The 19696-nt window shown below is 37.1% G+C and overlaps 1 protein-coding gene across 2 annotated transcripts in view; it reads left to right on the forward strand.

The window, feature by feature from the left end:
* LOC124156283 (BCL2/adenovirus E1B 19 kDa protein-interacting protein 3) overlaps positions 1-17710 on the forward strand; it is a 102492-nt gene extending 84782 nt beyond the window's left edge. For both annotated transcript variants that reach the window (XM_046530731.1, XM_046530730.1), the window contains exons 3-6: positions 8769-8895; positions 11681-11748; positions 13232-13375; positions 15033-17710. In XM_046530731.1, the coding sequence (XP_046386687.1) occupies positions 8769-8895; positions 11681-11748; positions 13232-13375; positions 15033-15087 (394 nt within the window). In that variant the 3' untranslated portion in view covers positions 15088-17710. The remainder of the gene's footprint in view (positions 1-8768; positions 8896-11680; positions 11749-13231; positions 13376-15032) is intronic.
* Positions 17711-19696: the final 1986 nt, after the last annotated feature.

Genomic DNA, 19696 nt, shown 5'->3' on the forward strand with positions numbered 1-19696 from the left:
TTTTCAATTTTACTCAGTACCTACACAAAAAAATTCTTTTATGACAGTGAGGTGAAGAATAAATTTACTTATCTCTTATTTTAAGCCGTAAGCTAACAAAACATTCAATCACTCCGTTTCATTTCGCCAGAACATTAAATAATTAAATATTTCTTCTTTGTGTATTCAATTCATAATGTTCTTTATGTATTCAATTGATGAAATTTTATTGCTGGAACTCCAAAGATTTCATTGAAATCAGAGAAAGTATGCGAGACCTCACAATGCAAATATTTTAATTACTTTGCACGGTTGTTGTCAAAAGAAAATATTGTGACTTGGATTACGTTGTTACATTTAAATAGATTTTGATCGTGTTTCTCCTTTGTTCTATATAGCTGGTTGGTATGGTTACATTGCTTGTGGTTAAGTTATTCATTTGATATTGTCTCGATGAGTACTAAAATAAATTATAATTTCGATCTCTAAATTTTTATCCCAGAATTTAATTTTCATCATCTTTTCGAAAGAAAAATATCTCACGAAGTCGCTTTTCCGAATGTTTTGGAGTTTTTTCGCAATAGGGCACTTCTTAATATTTGCACGTGTTTTTGAGGGAACTGAGCCAGGTGGAATGGAAAGTTTTCATTGGAGCGACGCTCTCAGTTGCGATGTGCACGCCACGTGACCCAAAAAAGGCGGCCGAAGGACACGAAATGATGCATAAAGTGCGATCGGACAAAAAATTCGCTTTTTTCGCGGTGGATTCACTTGTTTGCACGCATATTTACTGATATTTTTTCGTGTTGTGGTGTGAGTTACGTCCACATATTGCCCCGTTAGCCACCTCAACGGGCTTTTAGTGGGAATGCTTGGACACCAAACGCGCACCTATTTGGAAATAAATATAGTTAAATATAAATGTGTGTTTTTGAGGACTTTGATGGCCTTTTTTATTTTAATTTTTTTTCCTCTGGTAAAATGTACCTATTCTTAAACCTATCTGTTCAGCAAAGTAACTCTCTCATGTAATAGATTACGTCTAACCCGGAAATATTGTGATTCCATAATGACATCTTTTGTTTACACCGAGTGAATCCTAGTTTCAGTTTCCCAAAAAAAATGTATGCCTAAAAATCTTCAAGTACCTTGCGGCTCCCAAACTTATGTGAGTTAGAGTTGTGTAGGTTCACTGCTTGCTGCTAGCAGATTTAATTGCGTAAGTGTACTATGTGTTTTACTTTGTTCATGCATTAAATCTTTCGTATGAAAGTACATATATTATTTGCCTCAGACCGCACTGCACTCGCTGCCCCATAGTACGTTGCCTCTGTTTTCGTTTCGCGAATCGATACGAATGACAATATGTATAAATAAAGTTAAAAGTGTGCCCTCGCGAAGGGCTTTGGCCGCAGGCCTGCCTCTGATGGCAGGTGCAGGCGCTCTTGCGCGCAGCTGACCATTTCTGGGAGACGGTCGATTATTCAGTTTCGCAAGGTGACTGCAATTGGCCGCGAACAGATAGCCGAGGAGCCTATTAAGGTGTTCCTCGGAAGCGAGCCCGGATGTCCGACTGGATATTTCATTATGACGCGTTATCGACCATTTCGAAGCCTTTGCTGTGCCTTGGGGTTTAAAAAAATTCATTTTAGCGGTGGGATGTCATTTGCTGTTTTTTGTGAATGGAAGATTTCCTTTGGCGTAAATTAAGTATTGCCTTGATAAGCATGTGCATATCTCACACAATTTAGTATCATTTTAAATTATTAGTTGTGAAAAATTCAGTGTGAAGCATGGAAAGGCAATATAAACTAAGAAACGAGGAGAATTTCGCGATGGCTGAAGTTTCGTTTTGTTCCCTTCACTAAAAACTCTGTCAATTTTATTCTCTTGTCAGTTTTATATAATTTATACTATCCTAGATGTGTGCTCTAAATTGGCAGAAGATAATTTCCCCTAACGCCAAAAGTAAACGAATGAGAACATAAATGGAAAAATGAGTTTAACTTAATGCGTTGCCTTTCTTATTTTGCTTTAAGGTGGTGACTACTATTGATTGTATTCGTGAATCATTCGTTGATGGATATTTTAGTGATAATAATTTTTTTCTGGGGTTTACATACAGTGACGTACCAACTCGTGTGTGGATCGTTAAACTCCGAGTTCTCGGCCTTTTTTGCATGATTTAGGAATGGTTTTTTGACATTCCTCTCCCAGGCGTTGAATTCTCAGCACATTCTTTTTGTTCGTTGTTTTGCATAGGTTCAACAGTCTGTTCGTGACGTTATGGCTCATCGGTCGTGTGGGCCGATTATGCAACCGGGTTACTTTTATCTCTTTCCCAGTGCCGCCTCGTGCTGGCGGTCGCGATTTGAAAGGTTTGCGCCTCTATCGAATTGTAGCGCTGAAACAAGCAGAAGCGCACGGTCTGCTAGTCTATTCATTTTGACGTGAATGACTTCCATTGAAATCGATGTAACTTGGGTTGAAAAATGTCCGCGAGTTTCAAGGAAACGGTGTATATAGAATACATTTGTTATCATATTGAGCTACGTTAGTTCTAGAGGCTTTAAAATCGTCATGGATAATTACATCGTAAATCGTAATGGATGCTTCAGAAAAATATCAAATTATGTTATTCGTCTCGTGATAGTTATTGGGGTGCAAGTGTTATGGAGGATATTCGTTGGCAATAGCATATCTAAAGCCTCGACATAAATGGTTGAATATTTTGTTTACTGAGATTGCGTAAATTGGAATTTAGTAGATGACCAAAGAGTTTATAATTTCCAAAGGGTGCTTAAGAGTGGAACATTCATGGAATTTTGCCAGAGCTCAAAATTTTCTTCAGTATTTCGTTGTCCTTTTGACGAGTTTCCAAATCGGTGGAATGTCTAGGTTAATGATGAAGTCAATTTATCCGTCTCGTTTGGCGATTGCTTAATTTCCGTTTGTGTTTTCCCAAGTCCTTCCATGAATATGCATATAGCATGGTATTGGCCCTATTATCTAGTGTTTCCATGACCTCTTTACAAATGGTGCCTGTAACTTCCTTATGTCTATAAATGTTTTTGCGAAAATTAATTCATTTCGCAACTGTTGATCACATCAATGGACAGCCACTACATTATTTTAGGCTCGATTAACTAAAGCAGATTCAATGGACTCGAGCATTAATTTTGCACTCACTGCCTATGGATTTGTTTTAGTCTACGATTATTTTTTTCTTTCCTTTTTTTAAACAACGTTTCATTCCCAAATTCGCTACGAAAGAATGTCTTTCAAAAATACTGTCTTCAGAATGTATGCTTTAATATATCCAGAAACTGGCTAAATTGCGTGGTGACATAAATATGGCATAGGCTCTTCATTATATTGTTTTATGAGTTATTACCTACGAAATGTTTTCATTGAAGTTAAAATACGCCAGTTAAATTAATTTGTGCGTTAAATTCCGGAAAAAGTTATATTTGAGATTATATATTCTTTGTCTTCACTCTAAGGGTATCCTAACTTTGCTTTTTGTCATCAACGGATGTTACATTTAAAGGCATTATTTTTTAAATATTGACTGATAGTTGTAATCAAGTATATACAGTTGTACATATTTCTTGTAAATATATTTAATGGTAGAATCGTGCATACGTGGTGAAAGTATTTTCTACGGAACTCGTAATCTATTAAGTTTACGTATACATGGCCATGTACTGGTTCATCTAACAATAAGTGTGAAGCCTTCACAATTGTTTCTCTTCGAACCTATTTAATTTATTTTACTGGGATGATTCATCGAAATCCAACTTCACTTGTCTTAATAAAAAAAAAAAATCCCTTCTCTACAGCGCTAAGAAAATGGCGGTTTAAATATTCACTCTGCTGGTTTTTTTTATCGACTTACGTTGTTCAAATTATCTGTTAAGTTCTTTTTTTTATGCTGCAAACGAATTCGCATCCATACCTACGTGAAAATTTTAGCAGGTAAATTCCTTTGGACTCTTCCTCTATCTTATGAGGGACTAAAATGGAACGGAACCTACTGCAATGATGTTCAGATAAGTAATATAGCTCTCAAGTTATTCGTGTTTTCCTTAAACTCTCGTCGTTAAAAGCAAGCCTATGCAGCGGTCATTTACCCCTTCTAAAATCGATACGAACTTGACTATCTCCCGTTAATTTTTATCATCGAAGGAGTCCGTTTTACTCTAGTAGATTTTAAGTAATAATATCGCTCCCCTTGAGGTATTCCATTATGAACAGCATCTCTTACAAGTCTGTTGTTAATTTCGCTTTGAAATTTAGGGATTAAGTTATTGTGGAATGAAATCAACCTGTGTCGAAGTAATTCGTGGGTAATCACGAGATGCATTCTATTAAAAGATCCACATTCCTGTCGTGAAAATTTTATTTTTTTATCTTATTTTTATTATTCATCTGTGCTAGTGACTTTCTCAGTAGATATATCCCGGTCAGTCTCTACAATGGGCCGCAATAAATTTTGAGGGCTGAAGCCCTTCCTCTTGGCTGTTGTTTTGAAACTAACACATTTCTGTACGATGAAAATAATTGGCCACAGAAGTTCGATAAAAAATTAAGTTTAAACGACTTAGCAAGTATGAAGGAATTTAAATTGTTTTCATCGTCCCCATCCCCCACGGTATCTCGTTTCTAAGCATTATTTTCTTACCAATTGTCTAACAAAGGCCCAATTGGTGTTAAGAAAATGTTTTTACCAGATTTTTCATTTTTTCTGTATTATTATTATTATAAGATTCTAGCCTCAGAAATTGAAAAAATTCTTAACACTTAAGTTGGTAAAGTGTAAGAATAAAAAGAGATTCGCAACGAATTTCGGGGGGGTTGGGTAATGTCCCCCCTCCCCAAATCACCCTCTGCCCCGGGTACGTGGCTAATACTTCGATTCCCTCACCAACTCCCGCAAGACGATTACTGCCACCCTCTCTGGTTTAATTCCACACCCTCCTTCCCGACATCAGGTGAGGATGAGATGCATCCGATATGCCCTTTCTGCCGCCGCCCTTGGCAATCCGATCTCTCCGTCTGCATCTTTCGCTCCTGGCAATCCCGCGCCACGTCGAGACACTCGCGTCCTGCGTGGCGATTCCATCCTTATCACGAGATTTCCGGCTTCCGTCGCTCATCCTCTCTCTGGAGCAGGTCCGCCCAAGCCGCCCCCCCCCCCCCTCCGACATGCTCTGATCCTCGGAGTTATGTCGCCTGTGGGCGGAGAGGGGATGTAGTGAGCACCCACGAGGCAACTCGTCCTTGGGAACTTGTGGGATGGTGTCCCTCCCCCCTTCGTCAACACCCTCTCCACGACGAGATATTGAAGCCGATCTCTTTCAATCAGAACGTGTCATCTGTGTGGTATACGTGTATCAAAGCCGGTTTTAGAAAACAAACAGCTCTAAATTAATCGTAGGAGGCACTCGGTGTGAGATCCCAGCACCCATTCGTCAATGGTGGCGTTCTTAAAAAAATTTGGCGTGATTAGATTTTGATTTAAAGTGAAATTTTGAGAGAAACTTTTCGTAGTTAATTTTTCATGCGCTTTTCGTACGTGTTTTGAGATCTCTCACCGAAAATCATGTGAGAAGATATCTCGGAATGAAAAATGACTTGCATGTATGTAATATGGAACTGAAAAATAAACTCTGTGCGGAAATTGCTATGCTAGTCATGGGCGTACCCAGCGAGGGGCAGGAGGGGGCAGCTGCACCCCTCACCCCAGAAGCATAAATCGCAAATGTTTTTAGGAAAATAATATTTTTTCAAGCAAATAATTTCAAAAACTAATAAAGAGCTGTTACAGTTTCCTTAAAATGTTGATTTCATTCACCTTTTCCGTGCTTAAATCTTACGTACAACTTGAACAACCATGGCTTTTCCCTTTCCCCCCCCCAGTTTTGATCCTGAGTACGCCCTTGATGCTAATTCTGAAAAAGAATGATTGATAACGTCTAGTACGCGTTAAGGCGGATTTATACTATGTTCTCAGACACGGAGCATGTCCGTTTCTGTTCAGGTAAAGATGCAATCGTTTATACCTACGTAACGTATCATACTATTACGCGTCGTACATATGTTCTCAAAGTTTTTCCTTCCGTCCTTGTATACGAGAGAACACAGACTATACGGTGCAGACAGACCTTTTTATCTACTGTAAAAATGCGTAAACGTTTTTCTTTGAAAGATCTATGCATTGTAGCCGCATTGTTAGACGAAGAAGAAGGAAAAAATAATTAAAATCATTTGTACATAAGAGTTTTAAACGAAGAGAAATAGCCAGAGAATGATGGAGTATTGCGTAGGAAAGTATACTACCCCACAACTACTTTACTACCCTGCAGCCCCTACACCGTATAGCCCGTATACTACCCGTATACGAGCCCGTATACTACCCTACAGCCCCCAACTTTTCTTTGTTCATTTTTGCTTCTGTAGATGTGTACAATTCAAGTTTTGTGACTGAACTGAAAGGGGGCAGCGTGCACGATCAAACTTGTTTCGACACGTAGCGTATCAGGCGAAACGTTCTTCCGTTGAATGACGAGGAGTACGCCCTTAGTCGTTCCGTGCCTGTGCGGAAGCGCTACGAATAGTATTCACATTCCCATTCAACTTGCCATGAGAAAGTTTGATGCACTAAATTGTTGAGGCCTTAAACTAGTAGAATTCCATTATAAGTTTGGAAAATTAGCAAACCTTGCTTTACAACTTAACCTTTAATCGACGATTAAATGTTAAATGGTGGAAAGCAAAGTTTGTCAATTTTCCTAACATAAGAAAGCTTGCCTGGATGGAAACGATATGGGCACGCTTAGTGTCCGAGTAGACAGTCAGTGGCGCCGACTCCATGGGGCCTGAGGGGGCCCGAGCCCCCTCAAAGATTCGTTTGGGGGGGCCGAGCCCCCTCAATAATTCAAGAAAATAATTAAGTTATATTATGCTTTGTGAAATCACAAAAATATATCAGTAATTTTTTTCCCCATGCTTGACGATAGTTACCTTTTAAAAAACATTCAGTAATGAGTTTAAACGAATAATTAATACTGTAGAAGGCAAGTTAGCTGAAAACAAGTGGTGTGAATCATGATAGTGTTTCGGTGCTGCGACACACTTTGAATTTAACCTCTTCCCGGAGCAAGACCTCCGATATTTTTTACAAGTCGGCGCCCCTGTAGACAGTATTAGGTAATCTACCTTTAATGTTTTTGTTTAAACTTCCCAAGGCTCTGATGGTAATTATTTGTTAAGTGCTGAATATACATTGATCGATAATTATTTTTTACTGTGACTGGCCTTAGTGCCGGTGGGTGGAGAAGGCTATGTCGTCTCTGCACCCACACGCGCGAGTCAATTCGTCCTTGGGAACTACTGGGGTGGTTCTCTCCCCCACTCCCTTCGTCCATACCCCCCACCCTCGTGGAGATATTGAATCCGATCTCTTTCAATCCGAACGTGACATCGGCGTGCTGTGTATGTATTTACCCTGGTTACCCTGGTACGAACAGCCGCAACCCACGAGTAAGAGTAAATATTTACTAAATCTAGTTGGCCACAACGGTGATGGGGTTGTGCGGAGAGTAAATCCTGAATTTCGCGATCGCTTTTTTCTGTTTCTCATGAGGGATTGCTCTAACATTCTTGTTAAGGAACATGAAAATGATAAATTCTGCTGAATTCTGCGGAATGCGGTTGATATCATTGGGCACCGCATGATGTACCCTTCATTTCTAATTTATTACTAATTTATCACCTTTCAACGCTTTCGCGTCATCTTCACGTTAGCATAATTTGAGCTTCAGTTGATTCCGGTCATTTGAGGAACCGGATAGTAAGAGTAACGCTTTTTTGGACAAATCTTCCAGAAGAGAGAACCCTTTTAGGAATTGAGGTATATCCTGTTGATTGGGACATAAGTCCGTTGGAAAGGGCCACACATCGATGGTATTTGACAATGGTTACGTGATGATCTGAAATTTTTTCAACGCTATAGAACTATTTTATGCGGCCTCCATTTCCACTGAACTAATCCTGAACTCATATCCTCTTCCATCGTCTCTCCTACCCCTGGTTAAGCTATAAAAACACAATCCTGAAGGTGAAGGCTGAGAGAATTATGTAAATATTTTGTCTACTCAGAATTCCGGATAAAAATGTAAAATATTAGTTTTTCAGTAAAATGGTTTGACTAATAGGTGACAAAATGATAAAGAATCTTAACTCTCAAATGGCCTACTTAGTTAAATTTCTACATCCGTGCATGAATCTTCGCAGAATGCTTCGGATACATGAGGCAGCCCCCATGGGCCAAGATGAAAGATGTAATCCATAAGTTGTGGAATGTGGTATCAAAAAGGAAATTAAATAAAATACTTGGTGCGACTCCACTATATTTATTCCTGTCACTCTTCTCTCGACGTCCAAGATGAAGAAAATCGTCATTCTCAAGATGAAGAAAATGTTCTTGCAGCCATCGGAAATTCATGTCGTTGCATTGCACTAATAAAATTTACCAGAAAAAAATATTGCTAATAATTACAAAAAATCACGTCGTACTTATGAAGAACGGTCGAGTATATTAATGCTTTTAGATCCAATTGGCTCGTACATATCTTTTAATAAATTACCCTGGTGAAATTTCCCCTTTCTTGCGATGACTAAGTAAACTGATATCCTCTCTTGCTTTTCCTTTCCCTAGTGAGCCTGTGCACGATGTTCTCACATGGTCGCTAATCCGACACCCTGTGATTATTTTCTTTCCGCAGCCCCAAGTCCCCGCCCAACAGCCCGGACACGGAGGCAGCATCCGAGGACGACCTCGGCGGAGTGTACGTCAACTACTGCGGCGGAGGAGTGGAGCGACTTGGCGAGAGAGGGGTCGCGGGAGCCAAGGTTAGCCGTTGCGCTGGGGGGTCTGTCTCCCACCATACCCTACACCATGGACCAGCCATCGCATTACATGTTTACCACAGCGGCATCGCGCAATGGGGTGGAAATCCTTAAAGATAGTCCTGAACGAGTGAAATTTATCAATTGATGCGTGATGCTACCAAATTTTGTGGAAAAAAGTGAACGGAATGTGAACAATCACTGTCTGCATTTTAGATCGTGAAAAAAGATCGCGTAGTTTTAGATCCCTTTCCAAGAGCTCGGGAATTGATACGAATGTTCATTCATTTTCTTTTTAAAATTATCTTTATCAAAGTTTGGTAAATTAAAATCTACAGTTCCGTTATTAGGTTTTTCAACGATTATATTTGGATTTATTAATGCATACTTTCACCAACGTTAGCCACGTTTTAGGTGTTTCGAGCCGCCAATACCCCCTCAGCTCCCACCCCCTCCCTCTCTCAGTGTATAACCAGATCTCGTCTCTCTCGGTGAAGGGGTGAACGGCTTAGTGAGGGGTGAGAAGCAGGCACCCGTGGGGATGGAGGGAAGAGAGAGTGAATCGTGTGACAACGATCTCAAGGACGCGCACGGCTCTCAGCTTCGGGTGTTTTCGCAGGTAATTCTATCGCATGGGATATCCCCAGGTGTTCCGGGCCGCGGAGAGAATTTGGCTGGGAACTACTGGCCCTAAAGGGAGTCACTTGGTATCCCGTTTCGTTAGGTGATACCGTTGTGTGTACTGGATTCGTTGACCGTCCAATTTCTGATTTATTCGCTCCAGTGATGTAAATATTAGAGAAGTACCTTCTGGATCTTTTTTAATGGTTTTATTTGACCAATTCTGTCTCTGTATTCAAAGTTCATACCAGTCAGGGATAAACTTCAGAGGAGCAGCAGTTAGGACACAGGGGCCTAACAGGCGAATGGTCTTCTCATATTTGAGATTAAAAATGACACCCCAAATACTGCACGAAATATTCTCTTTATTTTATTATGAAAGTTATCAACATTAAATTTAATGATTGAGGCTCCGTAATTCGCAAAACAAAACAAACGTAATGATAACTGCATTACATAAAAATCTTGTCTATTTTTAACACCTCCCCCCCAAATCCGCCAATGAACATGATTGCTGCCAAAATGGCAATCCAAGGATAAGTAAACATTTTTTATGATGAAAAAAATGTCATTCATCTAAGTAAAGGTGCAAAGGTTTTTTTTGTTTTTTTTTTTAATGGAATATGAAACACTCCTGGAATAAATAACTTTCATTTCATGATGTATTTCATTGAATTTTTATACAAAATCCCTGTGTATGATTCTTTGCCATTCATGTTTTGTCAGGGAAATTTAAAGAAATCGAGCTGTTAGTCAGGGAAAAGTTAGGGAAATTGAAATTGGAAATTTTGTCTGAACTCCTGTTATTCCATTCACATGATTTTAAAAAGTTGTGATTTTAATATTGGTATTTTAAGTTATTACCTCTTTATGTATTTATTCTAATTACTTTAATTGATCTATAAGTATTGTATGGTAGGATCTTTAGATTAACTATATCCAGCATATTTTATTGGTACAGCTTGTCTTTTACAATGAGAAAATTCACATTAATTGCCCTAAAAATTCTCCTGGATTGGGAATTACAGCATGGACCTTTGACTTTAAAGGCCACTGAGCAGACCACTACACTATACAGGTTCTTTAATTCCCATGGTAATGTTACCTATGTTCAACGTTGCTATAGGTTAGGCCCTTGCATTGCCATCCTTGATGAGCCATGAGCATATATGGGCCTCCAATAACCCCATATTCCATTCTCTTCTTGGAAGCCTATATTCCCTTAGAATCTGGATATCGCAGTGGTCTGCGCAGCGGCCCAGAAAGCCGAAGTTCCATGGTTCCATTCCTGGTCCCGAAGATTTTTTCTCAAAGAAATTAGTATGAATTTCACCACTTTTTTCATCATTTATTCACATGGCAGGCTTGAAATAAACCACAATGAGAAACTTGATATGAGTCTGAGGCAGGGCCTTAGCAAGTGGGGAGTAAGGGGGATTCAGTAATAAGATCATTCATATTTCTCTATAATGTTTTATTGTGAAGTATATTATTTGCTGATTGTATCATAAATGCTAGCATGAGCATTTTTTTAACAAAACGTGCTGGTGAATCGTTAAGATAAAGAAGAACAGAAAAGCACTGCTCTGCACTTTCTGAAAAAGTAAGAAAGAGTGCAATCATGCTTCGCTTCACTCAAAGGGCTAAAATTTTATGTTATTCTTAAGGATTATGTTATTCCTTGCGCTTAATATTTGCCTACATTTATTGAGAGAATATTTCAGTTACTGCAAGTTATTGAAGGCTGGCCTACCATCAGTGAAATATTTATGTATACTCATCCTTATTTTTTATTATTACTACTCAGCTTGATTATTTTTTCATTTTATTTAATTTCGCCCACCTTCATCTGGCCATGCAACATTAATATCCAAACTGTGTTATTTTTTACTATTTAGCGATTGTAGGAAATTTTTCACTTTTATTAGTGGAAGTACATTACGTTGAATAATTTATATTTCTTTGGAATGACCTCAGTTATGCAAATTTTTGAGTTATCTTAAGGTTGCAGTAGATCTTATGTTATTTCAAGTTCAAGAGCCAATTTTTTTGAAGTGACTTATTCATTCTCACTAGAAAGATCATTAATTTTTCACCATAATGTCTTTAGACATTTTCTGTGGTTTGACCAGACTTCATTGTTCTATTTTTCTCTCTTATGTCGTAGGATGGAGACTTTATAGGTACAGACTGGATTTGGGAGTGGAGCAGTCGGCCAGAACTGATACCGCCTAGGTTTGTTGCTATTGTACCTCAACTTTTGCCTGCATTGAAACTACTTATAGGAATCCAATGATTGATTGAGGACTAGATTTTTCTTAAGTGAGGACTTAAGCTTGAGTTAATGTTTATATGTAGTGCTTGTAATGATTCTATATCAGTGAATAAGTTCATTTTCCATATCGAAATGATTGCAATCGAAGAAGTAGAAATCAATATCAAATAGGAAATGTCTTCTTCATAGAGAGACGAAGCCACCCCTGAGTGTTTGTAGAGGAAAATTATCATAGAGGAAAAATTATTTATCATTCTAAATGAATTGATGGTTTCCTTTTAAGCCTTTTTATAGTGAAAAATAGCAAAAGATCTAACTTTTTTCGTATATTTCAGTGATAAAATGTATCTTCAGCCTTCAAATATAGTGTTACATATCTTAACTCCTTTGAAATAGTCAGGCATGTAGCCAGCAGGTTGATTATGTACATTTCATAATCAACCTGCTGCTTATCTTAATAAATTTTAATCAATTTGTATAACGCTTGAATTTTAAAACTATTTGAAGTCGCTGTTGATCACCGACTATTTGGCTTTCATAATTGTTGAAATCGTAAAAATGTTGCCCTGTCGGGTGGCTGAAAACTTACGTTTTTGTCATCATGCCATGATGGATGATATTTGTTTTTGTCATTATACCTACCTCACTTTTCTGGTATAAAAACTTGAATTGTATCATGTGAAGAAATGAGAATGAAGCCTTTCAAGGGCATTTGGTCAATTTTCATAGAGTAGGGCTCTCAAAATTCTTTAAATAACTAAATGATAAATCCTTTTTCAGGTTTGATTACATGATACATTAAAATGTGTAAGTTAGTGTGTGAATGCATGAAGGATTTGATGGGTGAGAGCAAAACATATGCAAACCCACGAACAGAACTAATACAGGTTCTATTTTCTGTTTTTATATTTGTAGAAGTTAGATGGTTATGCAGTGAATTTTCAAATTCATGCATTTGCAGAATTACTTATCAATGTTAAATATCTGTGTAACAAGCCAATGTAATGAGCCTTGAGAAAAAAATTTTTCAGAGAAAATCGGTAGAAAATTATTCAATTATAAATGCCTACAGTTGAGTGGAGTAAAATGGAAGATAATAGAAATAAAGACAGATTTTGGGTGCAAAAGTCTGGATATACTACCCACATAAAATGTCTATCTCTAGTCACAGAACTTCTGAAAAAAAATTGAATTGTACAAATTGAAGCTCTGAAGTTCTATCTGTGCATTTAAATGGTCTTTCCCCATTCATTTTTTTTTCTTGTGAAAGCCACGAAATTTTTTCTAAATATTTATTGCCATTTTTTTGTGATAACAGATTATGTTACTCCTGTGAAATGTATAAAATTGAGGGCCCACATATTGTAACTCCAAAGGTTGTATTTGTTGATATAAATGTGAAAATTTTCTTCATTCAATTAACAAGGGACTAATAATTTTCAGGGATTGGAAATTCAAACATCCCAGGAAGAGGACCTTAAGCATTCGTAATGCGAAGTTTGGAAAAACAAGTTTATTCTCAAAAGAGGTTCTCTACACGCTTTTCATCAGCAATGTGATCTCTATAATACTAGGCACTGGTGTTGGGTGAGTCTTACTTGTTGTTTATTTTTCTTATGGGCTATTAATGATGTAGCATAAAAGAAGCAAAAAGTCAGAAAGTGGAGATAGTTCAACAGCATGGTGGTGATTTGATCGGTAAATTTTCACCAGACTTACCTAATTATGTCGAAGTTGGAAGGGTATTAATGAAGGATTATGATTTATTTAAGTTCTTGAGAAATGGCTCATGGTTCATCAGAGAGATTAATGATGAATGTTGTTACTATTTAAAAAATTTTACAGATTGGCATCAATATTTTTCCTGCTGTGTGAAGACTTGTGTATAAGGAAATGCCGCACTAAAAATTTGAAGTTGCTATCAAGTTTATCCATCATGATTGGTTAGAACCATAAATTTGCCAAAGCAAAAAGTAGCTAAATGATCATGCGGTAAGAATTTGGGATATTAAGGCGCCGAAGGGAAGGTAGAGCTTACGTTTAAGTCTACTGTCTGTAAAAAAAAAAGCAAGATACCCGAGTTTGAGGAGCTCTAGCATCTAAACGAAGCAATCAATTTCAATGCAACAAAAAGCATATGAAAGAGAATTTATTTATACGTTTTATCATGCACTTATTAACGTACCAAATTAACGGAACATCGCTCGGTAATTGCACTAAATATCATTTGGACTTCCGTTTCCGAAAAACCCGTTCTTGGACGTATAATTCACCGAGGGAATCTGCACTAACAATAGTCGAATCATCCCTAAAGGTAAAATTTTTAAAGCAACCAGTGAATGATTCATAAACTGCTAGGGTAATGTGCGTCACGATGCACGATGTGGCAACTGCGCACAGCTTTGAGAGACTTTCTCTTTTCTGTTGCTTTGTTTTGGCCTGCCTTGCCAGGCAGTGAAAAGCCGACAACCAGAGGTGAAAATAAAAATAAATATCAAAAGATATTGAATATACTGCTGACATTTAACGTGCATGATCTACGTGTATGCATTACTATCATTCTACCGAAGACAACAGTACCAATCAGTTTTCAATTGACCCACTGGTTTCGAAGTTAGCATTTGCATTGTTTACAACAGCTCTGTTAATTTTAGTGGTATGAACAATTCATTTTCGGTAAACTGCTAATAATAGATGCGGCTTCTTTATATCAAAATTGCAAGTTACAGAAACGAAAACTACGGGAATTCCAAGCGCTCAAAGTTGGGCAACTTGATTTTATGCGCAAAAATTGGGTACTTTTATGAGGAAAAATTAAGTACAGGAAGTACTATTGAGTGGAAGATTTTTTAAAGTACATGATATAATGTATAAAAAAATTCTCTTTCGTATGCATTTTGTTGTATTGAAATTGGTTGCTTCGTTTAGATGCTAGAGCTCCTCAAACTTGGGCATCTTCCTTTTTTTTACAGACAGTAGTTAGGAGTCAAAACATTTTAATTATTAATTACAACCTTTCTCCGCGATGGTGTGCATGGCCTTCAGCAAGCTTCCCTCTTTCGACCCATGTGCGCCATTTGTAAATAGTAGTATTTGAACGGAAGTTATGGCACAGAAACCTCTCTCTATTTTTCTTTCTTATTTTATCGGCCGATTCTGACGACATTCATGAAAATCGGGCCCGCATTGAATGTGTTAAAAAAATCCCTCTGTGGTAATTTTATTGTGTTTGTTTTATTTGCAGTGTTTGGTTAAGTAGAAGAGGCTGTGGTTACCTACCTCGCACTGGCTTAGAGTGATGCTGTGAATGATGATAATGGATCTATCCCCTTATGCGTAGGGGGATTAGTTCTGGACCCATGCTAAATGGAGTCCAGCAAATTTGAAATCATAAATCCATGTCCAGATGATGTGATGATTCATCTTTGATTGTATTTCTCTACCATATTGTATAATGAAAATTGTATTCACTTTATTCACAGTTGCAGTGTATGATCAAAAATCAATATAAAATGTGGTAGATACAATTGCCCAAAATGTATATGGGTGACAAAGATGGTTTTACAATGGGCTATCTCATATTTCACCTTGCTTAAGTCCAAGTATGTCAATATTTAATACAATATTATATATATATATATATGTGTCTTATATTAAACTTTATTACATCTTAATCAACTTTAACTTTATGAAAATGTACTTTTTATATTGTGCAGTAGATTGAAGACTCCTCGCCGTCTGTTCAAATGTGATAGAAATATTGGATGTTTATTTAATATATAAAAAGATAAAAATGCAATTGATGATATCGTGTAGCTTTCAGTTTCTTGGGCATAGTTTTATGGCTTTACACCTTCTTTTAGTTTAAGCATAAGGATCCACTTGAGTGTTATTTCAAAACGCACATGTTACATATACTTGGTTTCGGTGGTTGTGCCCACTTAAAAGGTTCAATTTTTAAATGGTGATTTCTGAAAACATTAGCTTCTGCCTAATGGCAGCGTAAAAATCTTGTGATTTATAGAACAAATTTCATCCACGTGCAAGCAGCTTTAATTAAGTTATTTTATATCCTATCTGGTTTCATGGCTCTGTTGATAGAGTGGACTGTAAAATTTGTGTGATGTAAAGAAGGGTGTCTTTATGATAATGTGAAAGGAATGGTGTGCTCATTCAAAGCTCATAAAATACTTTTGGCTACGAGGGATCATTTTTTCATCTCTATTTCTATCTTCATACCTATTCTTAAGAGTGCCAAACGTAAAGTGTTTTTCAGGAACCATATTTTGTAGAATCTGAAAGGACTCTTGTCTACCACTTACGAATTTAAAAAGGGTATAACGTGTCCAGTGTTGGAACAGGGGATCACAATCCTCTGTTATCCATTCCTTTTTACTCAAGTGCTAGGCAGAATATGTTAGTTGAGTTTTTTATACAAGAATCATTATGATTTAGCAATGTTTTTTACTGATTGTAAGAAGAGTTTGCTATTTTTTCACTGAGATTGAGTGTTTGTGGAGAGTTATGGGGGCTGTGTGATTTTATAACATAGATAACTATGTTTTTTTTCTAGTAAAGGGCTGAATATTTTATTTATTTAAATATTCTTTGTGGAAAAAAGTGAGACAAGCTTTGGGCTCATTTGCATAACATGACTTGATGAATTGGGTATTATTTACCACTTTAAATTCTTAATGGCTTTCCTACAAGTATTTTCTTCTTGTCAGCATATACAGAGCTTTCTTTACTTGATGCGGTTTGCGAGGCAAGAAAGGTCTTTGCCGATAAAGATAAAATAAGACACAAAACTCTACTCCTATTCTTTTTCCAAAGGAAATATTTTATCACATTTTTAGGTACGAAATATCAATTAGGAAAGAGAATATTTTTTTACCAGATAATTACTCATGAGAGATAGTTGTACTATCCTTTTCTTCTCATGTCCAAAAGGCTTTGAAAAATAAAGAGGACATTCTTTTCTCATGCTTGCAAATGAAAAAAAATGCAACTTGCTCAGCCTAATGCCCGGATGATTCCACATTTTTGAGTGAATTGTCTATGCTAATTTAATTTTCACATTTTTATGATGGTAATTTACTCCTTCATTAATATTTAAAGGTATTTAAGATGAAGCGTAGAGTAGGAAGACTGAGTGATTAAAGATGTAACTTTGGCACTCGGCGTGCCGAAAAAAAATCTGCATGTGTATTCCACTGATTGTCAATTTAATCTTAATAGAGTACTTCTGAAGATGTCTTTACATATCTGTTTCAGTTGAATCAATCAGTCTCTTGATAATTTTTGAGAAATAATTCAAATATTTTTGAGAGCAAAAGTGTGGCATTCGAAACAGGTTTTTATAAAACTGTGCTGTGAGATAAGTGCTTACATGTTGCAGATTTATAGGTGTTTTTGGTTAAGGCTCCATAATTCATGGTGCAGCGTTATTCATTTCACATTTTTGTGTTTTGAATAGCATTGTTTGGTGTAGAACATTTCCAATGAAAATGGTCAAATTTTCAAAAAGGTGTTTTGTCTCTTGAATTCCATTGTAAGTGAGTTATATATAAAAAATTTCAATACATCAAATGGACTTACAGCTCATGAACAATCCATGGGCATTAAAAAATCCATCATGTAGTCAAATAAATTTCTCCCTAATTTTTTTCATTGCATATTGCACCTAGTTATGTGGTAATGAAATCATTGAAAACAGTCTTTGGTAAAGATATGTGCATAAACCTACACTTTACCCATGAATGTATTTCCCATGCAAGAGGTGGTATCATTGAAGTACCTCAGTTGTTTGTTTAGTTATCACTCGATGATTCCAAAGTTTTGAGTTTATATTGTTGTTTGGGAATAAAATTGTCTTTATGAAACTGGAAATTTTTGCTCTAATAAATAAACTGCTACAAAGTTTCTCTTGTGGTGTCGATATTCATTTACTTAAAACAAAGTAGATGCTCATCTGCGCTCAGTACCCATTTTTATCAGGTTGGGTGATAACTCCTGCACGGTAGATACCAGTGTCTGCAAAAATGAGAGAGGCACCCGGGTGATTCAACTCAATCCATTTTGTTGTCTCAAAGCCATGATGTGATGCATGTGTGTGGAAACCAGAAAAATGTAGTGTAATGGGGTGCTCTCATAAAATTATGTTAGTAATTTTTTTACATTTATAGAGAACTTAAGTTTAAGCTATTAATGTTTGCAAAATATGACTTCATAATTTTCGATTATCTTGTTGCTACACAGCTTCAAAGTTCACGAAAATTATTAAATTCTGTCGTGCTACCAGAATGTCCTGTGAAGTCAGAATGGGAGTAAGCAGATTCACTCCATAGTTATTACAAACACTAACAACAATAACAAACAGGTAAGACGTAATACTGATTCATAACTTGAAGGGTGTGTGAAAAACAGTTCTGAATAATGTTTAAGATTATACAGTGTACGTATTGCAGAATGGCTGACTCCGACTTTGTAAAGGCGCATTCTAGGAACATTCTGGAGGTAGATTATTCATGGTTTCTTATTTCTTCTCTGGCAATGAAGATTTCTTGGTGCAGATTGGAGAAGCCGCGAAATTGAAATGAAACATATATCAACTATCTTGTTCACTAGTACTCTAGAGCTTGTTTTGTATCTCATAGAATTACTGTCATTTACTCATTGATTTTAATGCGTACTGGGTGTAATATTGGAATGTGTGAAGGTAATGTTTTGGAGAAATACAACGGATTGTATTTGAAGCCGATTTACTTAGCATTTTTATGGTTTGGAAGATAGACTGACATTGACTCATCAGTAGGATATGTTCAACTGAGAATAAATTTAAGCGTTAGCACTGTTGGGGCTAAGGACACCAGAACTTAAAGTGAGAACAATAATCTTATACTGTGGAAATCGCTGTAGATGAGGAGGATGAAAAAGTAATGTGCTATTTGTCAAGACTGTCCAGTATGCAAACATTCTTTGAACCTATTCAATTTAAATCTTTCACATTACTGGTGATGAAATCAACTTTTATTGCTTTGAAAAAAATAAATACATACTGAGAAGAAAGTACTGAGAGATACATAGGTATTTCTAAAACTGGGACAAATACTCTACTGGCACCATGTAAACGTACTGTTTATTGGACTCTGACATCACGCTCAGCAAACATGGTGATGGGTCGTTTGGAGGGCAAGATTATGGTACAATTATCAAAGTGGAATTTTATGAACAATATGCAGGTTAGAGAACTGCTTTCACTGTAATTTTCAGTGTGGAGGATATTTTTTTATCACATAATCATCCATTTCAGTGGAATTCCCCATTCAGTTTCTGAGTATTTAAAATCGTAATTCATCATCACTGGTCAACAATCCTAGGATTGGTTTGACGCAGCTCTCCACTCAGTTCTCCTATCAGCTAATCTCTTCACACCTACATATTTCTTCTCTTTCACATCCTTCTTTACTTGTTCCATATATTTTGTTCTTTAAATGGAGTGGAGTATCTGCGACTCCTCGGGATGATAATGTGGTGGTTTCCCCTTGCCTTCCACATTGCAGTACTATAGCCATCACAGTAAATGTTACCACCCCTGTAGTGAAATGTGTATCGCTGTACCAACCAGTATGGTCTCCACCTTTGCACATGTGAAGAGGAGCTGCTAGCTGCTGCCCTCTCCCCCGGGTGATGAGAAGTATAATTGTTGGTGGCCCCCAGTCGCCAAGTCATGGTATCTTCACAGGTTTCAATATAATTTAAATGGTCTACCTTACCCAAGGGTAGCCCAGTACCCCCTCAGAACACCGTCGCTATTTGTCCATGACTGCTTATTCGACAAGAGAACTCGCTTATCTTGCAGCTAACCTATACGTCTAAAGGTCTACCCAATATCCGCAAACCGGTGGA

Source organism: Ischnura elegans, chromosome 3 (assembly GCF_921293095.1).
Source record: "Ischnura elegans chromosome 3, ioIscEleg1.1, whole genome shotgun sequence".
NCBI lineage: Eukaryota > Metazoa > Arthropoda > Insecta > Odonata > Coenagrionidae > Ischnura > Ischnura elegans.